The 7,950-nt window shown below is 34.7% G+C and overlaps 2 protein-coding genes across 2 annotated transcripts; one reads left to right on the top strand and one right to left on the bottom strand.

Moving 5' to 3' along the window:
- The first annotated feature begins 1,646 nt into the window (after nucleotides 1-1,646).
- On the top strand, nucleotides 1,647-4,774 carry LOC132190894 (carotenoid 9,10(9',10')-cleavage dioxygenase 1-like). Its single transcript, XM_088510756.1, has 12 exons — nucleotides 1,647-1,668; nucleotides 1,794-1,931; nucleotides 2,017-2,122; nucleotides 2,511-2,767; nucleotides 2,857-3,036; nucleotides 3,122-3,200; nucleotides 3,271-3,356; nucleotides 3,454-3,512; nucleotides 3,629-3,767; nucleotides 3,937-4,258; nucleotides 4,353-4,576; nucleotides 4,655-4,774. Exons 2-12 carry the CDS (start codon nucleotides 1,797-1,799, stop codon nucleotides 4,772-4,774), a joined length of 1,707 nt encoding a protein of 568 aa, XP_088366882.1. The 5' UTR covers nucleotides 1,647-1,668; nucleotides 1,794-1,796.
- Nucleotides 4,775-6,138: 1,364 nt separating this feature from the next.
- TIP4;1 (tonoplast intrinsic protein 4;1) lies at nucleotides 6,139-7,367 on the bottom strand. Its single transcript, XM_059604861.2, has 3 exons — nucleotides 7,172-7,367; nucleotides 6,857-7,095; nucleotides 6,139-6,756 (listed from the first exon to the last, which is right to left on the bottom strand). The coding sequence occupies exons 1-3, from the start codon at nucleotides 7,296-7,298 to the stop codon at nucleotides 6,379-6,381; spliced, it is 744 nt and encodes a 247-aa protein (XP_059460844.1). The 5' UTR covers nucleotides 7,299-7,367; the 3' UTR covers nucleotides 6,139-6,378.
- Nucleotides 7,368-7,950: the final 583 nt, after the last annotated feature.

The following is a 7,950-nucleotide window of genomic DNA, read 5'->3' as shown; positions in this document are numbered from 1 at the left end:
GATCGATTCAGGCTTTGGGTTCTTCTCAAATAGAAGTGAAATGGGTGGGGTGGCCAGGGGTGGCGGCCTCACCGCTGGCCACCCCTTCAAATTTTATTTAATTTAATTTAATTTTTATATTTAAAATTTTAAATTATATTAATAAAAAATTAATATTAAAGTGAGGTGAAACGGTGCATTTTGATTGGAACTAACGGCTGTTACAAAATTTTGATGGTAGGAATTTTTTTGGCTTTTTGATTGAATCAGCTGGGCTGGACTAAATTTTCGAAGAAAAAAAAAAATAAGGACAAAAAAATTTTGATGACCCCAGAATTTATGATATATTTTTCCTTATTTTAATTATTTAATTTAAGGTTGTTCATAAGGCCGTAACAGTCAAACACCCGATATTGAATAGTTTGTCAAGAAAAATGTTTTGAGTTGAAAAAGTTAGATTGGAAAACGATTATTGTCCAAACAAACAGAGTCAAGTTTTAAACCCAAAAAAAAAAAGGAAAAAAACAGGTAGAAAGCAATTACTTACGTAGCCCAACTTAAAAAATGGAAAAATAAATAAAATTGAAACAGGGTATTCGCATGGCCTTCCAAGCTTTCAATGCAGCCAAAAATAAAAATAAAATAAAGTTTCACCAACTAATAGATGAGTCTAGAACTGGAAAGCATTTAACGAGCAAAGATACCTTTGTGAAATAGCTAATCTTTGTCTTCTTCCCTACGTACCTAGCTACTCATAATTAGAATAAACTATTTTGAGAATCTATTTTTTTTTTTTTTTTCCCCCAGAATTATTTAGACAATCCTCTCTGTTTTTTACACTAAATATATAGTAGACCTCTAAAATTGAAAATATAAATTTCAATCTTAATTTTTTTTTTTAATTACGTACCAAATTGATCTTAATTAAAGCCCGTTGGCTTTGATCGCAACCTCTTTATAAGTGCGACAAAATTGGCATGTGCTTACTATTTTCAAAGCTAGGTTTGAAAATAAAGAAATATATATATTAGCTTCGTAATTGAGACCCCCAGTAGTAATGATCCAAACCTCCAAACACATTTTTATGTCTTTTTCTTCCTTTTATCACCCATATCCCTTCATCTACATTCTACAATTATTTTATTAAAAAAAAAAAAAAATTATCTCTTTCTTTAAGTCTTTAATTTTGTCCTTGATACTCACACTTCATCAATATCGAAAGATGGAAGCTCAATTAAACATGCAAGTATATTTATTAAAAGGATGGATTAATAATATATATTAATGTATCATGTACGTACAAGTAGCTTTGATGCTTTAAAATACAATGCTGACCTCATCCTATAATTTATTCATTTATCAAGTTGTCTAATATATGTCTGTTAGTGAGTCTGTGTTTGCATAAAGGGTGAATGGAAATAGAATGCGGTGTGCAAATTTTTTTTTTTTTTTTTTTTTTTTGTATTAAAATATTAATTTTTTTTTTTTTTCCTTCACGGCATGCTTAGACTCTGAATCACGGCTCTTGCGTAAATATGGAGAGTGGAGAGACAGAGATTTATATATAATTAATAAATAATGGGTGCAGCCTCATATATGGCATTTCAGGTAAATTGCAGTATCGAGGGGAGGCACTCGCTATCACACAAGTTTCACAACTTGAAGACCTCACTTGCTTCTGTTTTCAAGGTCACTGCCTTAAATCTCTCTTCCTTTTTTATTTTTTATTTTTTATATCATATATGCACATATGTTTAGTTTTCAAAAAAATTAAGGATAAAAGGTTTTCATAATTACTATTATTAATTAAGCAGCCAATGTTGAGAGAATTGCAACAAGTTGGGATACAAATGGATGCTTCCAGAACCATCCAGAACGCTTCTGTTCAGTTGTTGGACGCCTTTGTTGATTCGGTGTTTGAGTTTGCCGACCAGCCATTGCTCCCATCGCAGGTACGTGCGTACCAAACAATTAATATTCATGCATCTTTAATCATCGCTATCTTAAATTTAGTTTTGTCAAATTAATTGCTTGCAGAGTAACTTTGCTCCCGTAGATGAAATGAAAGAAGCCCTTCTTATCACCCACAATATTCAGGGAAAAATTCCCGATAATTTCCAACAAGGTGTCTATATCAGAAATGGTCTGTACTTAATTAATTAGGATTTATCCTACATTAGTATATATATATATATGATATACATATTCTAACTTGTCATTCTTTCATATCTTCAAGTGGATGGAATTTTCAAACACAATTAAGCATAACAAGACAATTAAGTAATGCTGAAAATCGATATTGTATTTGGGGGATCTTCCGAAGGACATTGGAATATGTCAATGGAAACTTTGGTCATCACGTACGTACGCATATATATATATATATATATATATATATATATATATATATTAGACAAATAAATAATTAATTATAAAACTCAGCAATAATATGTTTAATTAAGACGAATCGTAGCTATTTTGTTGTAATTAATTAATTACCGAATGCTAGCTCCTCATAATTAATATTGCAGGACCAAACCCTATTTTTGGAGGACTAAAAAAGACAAAGTCCATATTTGGAAGGTCAAGTCACGTGTGGGTGGAAGGAGAAGGAATGCTTCATGCTTTGTATTTTAATAAAGAAACTAGTGGGTGGAATGTTGTGTACAATAACAGACATGTTGAAACCGAAACCTTGAAGCTAGAAAAGCAAAGAAACAAACCGTCTTTTCTCCCTGCCATAGAAGGCGATTCACCCGCTATTTTATCTGCTTATCTTCTCAATCTGGTAATTAAGTATTCAAAACAATATATTTAACAATATTTATTAATTAATTTCGTATTCCTGTAAAAGCTAGCTAGCTTATGGTTATGTAGTTGAGGTTTGGCAAAGTAAACAAGTACATAAGCAACACCAACATTTTCAAGCACTCGGGGAAGTACTACTCGGCCGCAGAAAATCACATGCCTCAGGAGATTGACATTTTTACACTGAAAACTTTACAAAATTGGGATGTCAATGGAGCCTGGAAACGCCCTTTTACAAGCCACCCAAAGGTAGTGTTGAGAGCTAGTATTGCTGATCATTATTAATGGATCCATCCCCATCGATCCTTTCATTTATTCTTCGTATGTGTTACAGAGAGCTCCAGGTAGTGGAGAGCTGGTGATCATACGGGTGGATGCTATTAAACCTTTCCTTCAATTGGGGGTCATTTCTGGTATTTACTTTACCTTTCTTTAGTACCTGACAATATTGAAAATTCTAAATTATTTTATTTTAATTTGCAGCTGATGGAAAGGAATTGGTTCACAAAGTGGATCTCAAACTGAATAGGAGTAGCATTTGTCATGAGATAGGGGTCACCCAGAGGTACTTACATATAATTAACTCACTTAATTAATAATTAGATTTGAATTAATTGAAATCCATTAATTATTTGGTTTTTGCTTTAATTGTAGGTATAATGTCAATGTGTCATCATGGATTTTCCACTAACTATAGACATAATAAGGCTTATTAGGGGAGGCCCGTGAGTGCAAGATTTCCTTTTGACTCCCGATTTATTTATTTTTTTTGTGGGACCTTTCAACTAAGCGCGCATATATATATATATATATATATATATATGTTGCAACTTATGTGTAGATTAATAAAGTACAACAAGGAAGAATATGCAAGAATTGGGGTAATGCCTCGCTATGGTGATTCGGATTCAATCCAGTGGTTTGAGGTGGAAGCGAATTATACAGTTCACATTGTCAACACTTTTGAGGAGGATGATGAGGTAAATTAATTAATTATAGGAAATTAATTTGAATATATATCATAGATTTAATTTGCTTAGACCATAATTAATTAATTAATTAATTAGTGTATATATATTAATATTCAATAAGATCCATATAACTAACTAACTAACTAACTAACTTATTAATTGGTTGATGAACATGCAGGTTGTAGTGTGGGGGTGCAGAGCCCTTGATTCAATCATACCAGGCCCTGATGCGGGTTTGAATAAATTCGAGTGGTTTTCCACAAGACTTAGACCTATAAATTCTACTCAACAAGATATTAGCAGATCAGAGGATGATGGACTTTTATTTTCTCGTTGTTACGAGTGGAGATTAAACATGCAAACTGGACAAGTTAGGGAGAGAAATCTCACCGGAACTGATTTCTCCATGGATTTTCCCTTCATCAATCCTAATTTTACAGGTCTTCAAAATAGATTTGGGTACACCCAAGTTGTCGATTCCATTGCCAGCTCTACCACGGGTGGGTATAATATTATTATATATTTTAATAATTAAAAACCCGTCTCTAAATATTTAACTAATTACATCTTATGAAAATTGATAATTAATTACAGGGATGGTTAAATTCGGAGGTCTAGCTAAACTACACTTTGAGGAGCCAGCAGACGCAAGATTTTGTTCCGTAACTATTGAGGAGCTGATCAAGGTGGAATATCACATGTTTGAGAAAAACACCTTTTGCACGGGTGCTGCCTTTGTCTTGAAAGAAGGAGGTTTTGAAGAAGATGATGGTTGGATCATCACATTTGTTCACAACGAAGATACCAACATCTCTCAAGTAACTCAATTTGGTATCTTAATTTATTATTCAGATTTTTTTTTTTTTTTTTTTTTTTTTAATTTGTTCTCCTTGCAGGTTCATATAAATTATATAATTGATACCAACAAGTTTTCTTGTGAGCCCCTTGTCAAAATTACGTTACCATGTAGAGTTCCATATGGATTTCATGGAGCTTTCATGCCAATCTCTCATTGATCATCAGAAGTACATAATGGCGGCCTAAGATACTTATGATTACACTCATACTTCGTCCAACCCGGTTTATTATCATTCAGCGTTCTTGATTATCTAAAAAAGTCCTTATAATATTGTTTCGAAAGTTAAAAATTCTGACGATGTACGTGGGTTGAATAAAATGTCTTAGTTTTTGTATGGAGCACGTAGTAGGTTGGTCAAATAACAGAATTGCATTGTCTTAGAGGTCTTTGGTGTCATCTTGTCTAAAGAATTAGTTTGATCATGAGAATGGTCACCAATTCTTATCATGAGTAAGGCTAACCCTTGAGACAATTGTCAACTCAGGTAGTGACTTGAATCCAAAGCCTGCTAAGAACAAGAGATGGATTGGTGATGGAAGGCCGCAAAGTGGGGCTATGGTGGTCGTTCCACCTCCAATGCGGAGTGAGTAGAGAGAATAATTAAATAGAAATAATATCAGAACGAAAGTAGAGACAATTCATTGTGTTCTCTATGTTGTAGTAGGCTGCTCTTTTTATAAATGCCTGGGTATGTGAGTGTTGAGAGGACTCTTATCCGACTCCCAAACTCTATGGGGTTTGTTGTTTAGTGGATATTTCCCATAATAATCTCTAGAGAAAGGTTGTGTCACATGTGGCGGTTTTTAGATATATCTAGACTCTGTTTGGTAAGATTAGGTTTGTTGAGCCAATCTTGCTTTCCATTATTAAGTGGGCCTGGATAGTCTTGTATCTAAATGCAGGATTCTGAGGTGGATCTAGCGGTAACTGTTGCATCTTTTCTCTTATGGGCTTTTGGTCATAAAGTAAGGTTTCATAGGCCTTTTTGATGTGTCTATAAACCATGGGCTTTTATTCATGGTGGGCCTTTGCTTTGGGTCTTGTAAGGTGAGAAGTATTTTGTCACCCTACTAATAAACCACTACACCAAAAAATGAAAAAGAAAAAGAAAAAGAAAAAAAAAAAAGAAAAAAAGTAATGCTATTTAATAGACTGTTATATGAATACGATATAATTGGAATAACATGGTAATGAAAATCAGTCTTTGGATCAACGCATTATCTAACCCTTTTTGATAAATAATTTATATAATATTATAATGCTTTAGTAAAATTAATTAATGGTTTGTATTACAGCTTCATTCTATAAGGAATAAAACTCGGAGATCTCATCCTCTCCGAAGAGAGTTTGCAGCGAAAGACTTTACACTTATAAACATAGACAACTATAAAATTAAACTCAATCATTAAATAACTAGAATGAAACTAAAATTAAATCATCATAATATAAACGGTATTTCTAGGGCGAGCACCCATTTCACCCAAGCTTCGGAGGAAGGAATACCAGCAGGGAGAGGGGAGCTATCAATTGAATGCCTAGCTACCTTAAGAACAATCGTCAACATAACATAAAGATTACAAATCAAATCCAAAAGTAAATACCAAGAAGTTGAAAGCCTAGATTTAAGAAGATAAAGCATCTAACAAGAAGTTCCCCGATAATCCAATTAAGAAGAGATTGAAGGCAGCACTAAGACAAAAAGTTAGAATACATGAAGAAGAAAGGTTTAATTTGAGAGTACAACACCAAGACCAACAGCAATTAGTAACGTTCTTCCTCGGTAGGAATAGGGGCATGAGATCTGACGATGAAGAAATTTTCATAGATAAAACCAGCAAGGCCACCACCAATGAGTGGGCCAACCCAGTAAACCCAGTGATCGGTCCAGTCCCCGCTTACCAAAGCGGGTCCAAAGGAGCGTGCCGGGTTCATTGAGGCCCCTGAGAAAGGCCCACCAGCTAAGATGTTGGCCCCCACAACAAACCCAGTAAGAGTTGGGCCAAGGCCATCAAGAGCCCCCTTCTTGGGGTCCACCATAGTAGCATACACTGTGAACAACAAGGAGAAGGTTAGAACAATCTCCCATATCACCCCTTGCAAGAACCCGACCCCGCTTGCAAGTGAATGGATTGGAGTAGCCTGCAGATCGAAACAAAACAAATTAATTTATATATAAATAAAAAATTTGTATTCGTAAATTTATCAATAATATTGAAAAAGTGGGATCGATTTGACTCACTAGTCCCCCAGTAATGTAGTAAAGAAGAATACAAGCAGCTGAGGCCGCTAATAACTGATCAATCCAATAAAGAAAGGAGCGGAAGACGGTGATGTGACCACCGGCGAGGAGGCCAAGCGTGACTGCTGGGTTAAGGTGACCACCAGATATGTGGCCAGCTGATATCATCACCCCAACAACAAGTGCATGCGCCACAGCCACAGCAAACAAACCCACAAGTGATCCTGCGTCTAGCTTATCTGTTGTTCGATCATCCATTTTATAAGTTAACAAATTAATATGAAAATAAAATCAAAAAAAGAATTACGCACGTACCGGCAGCCATGGCGGATCCAACTCCAGCAAATACAAAAAGGAAGGTTGTAACGAACTCGACGATAAGGGCTTTGATGCAGTCAGGCTGCGTGGCCTCTCGGGTGCTTCCCAAGGCAATTTTCGCCATCGTCAAAAATGATCGAGTATGATGATACTGTGAAACTTGCTAGAAAGCTTCAACTTTTGCCTGCCTTTAATTCGCCACTGCATTCACAACATGGGTGGGTCTATATATAATATTAGCACTACGATTAGTCGCCCTTAATTCCACTATTATTTTACAATTAATAATGGCATTCATTTTTTTTTTTTTTTTTTTTCCTTTTGTGGATGAATGACACACATGTGATCGCATGTATGTCATCATGCAATGAACTTATTTTGGACTAAATTACGCTAATGCCCATTGACTAGCAACAAACATTAAAGATTTGACGAAAGCCTACCTATATATATATCGTGTATATCGTGCTTACTTCTCCAAATATTCTAACCAATTTAGCCGCAGGTAATTGGTCCATCCATGCAAATACACGAGCAACGAGTGCTGGAAAGCCCAAAATTTCATGAAAGAAGGTAATTTTAGAGTAAATATTAATTCTCAGGGCTTCATTTTAATTCTTTTTTTAAAAAAAAAAAAAAAAATTATATCTAATAAAATCATAATTTTTCTTTCAATTCGTAATTTCCACTAAACGGAAAGAAATGAAGACTATGTCAGTAGCGAATTAATAATGACGTCGTTCGGAAATAATTTTGGGAGGAAAAGGACTTGGTCT

The sequence above is a fragment of the Corylus avellana genome, chromosome 9 (genome assembly GCF_965113065.1).
Source record: "Corylus avellana chromosome 9, dhCorAvel1.hap1.2, whole genome shotgun sequence".
Classification (NCBI taxonomy): domain Eukaryota; kingdom Viridiplantae; phylum Streptophyta; class Magnoliopsida; order Fagales; family Betulaceae; genus Corylus; species Corylus avellana.
This window is presented reverse-complemented; position numbering and strand designations above follow the sequence as displayed.

What these genes read in the sequence shown, in the direction of transcription:
- LOC132190894 (XM_088510756.1), top strand. Translation starts at nt 1,797, where the DNA reads ATGTTGAGAGAATTGCAACAAGTTGGGATACAAATGGATGCTTCCAGA. An exon ending in TAGGGGTCACCCAGAGGTAC is followed by an intron (nt 3,357 to 3,453) that starts TTACATATAATT and finishes GTATAATGTCAA; the next exon opens with TGTGTCATCATGGATTTTCC. An exon ending in AAGATACCAACATCTCTCAA is followed by an intron (nt 4,577 to 4,654) that starts GTAACTCAATTT and finishes TTCTCCTTGCAG; the next exon opens with GTTCATATAAATTATATAAT.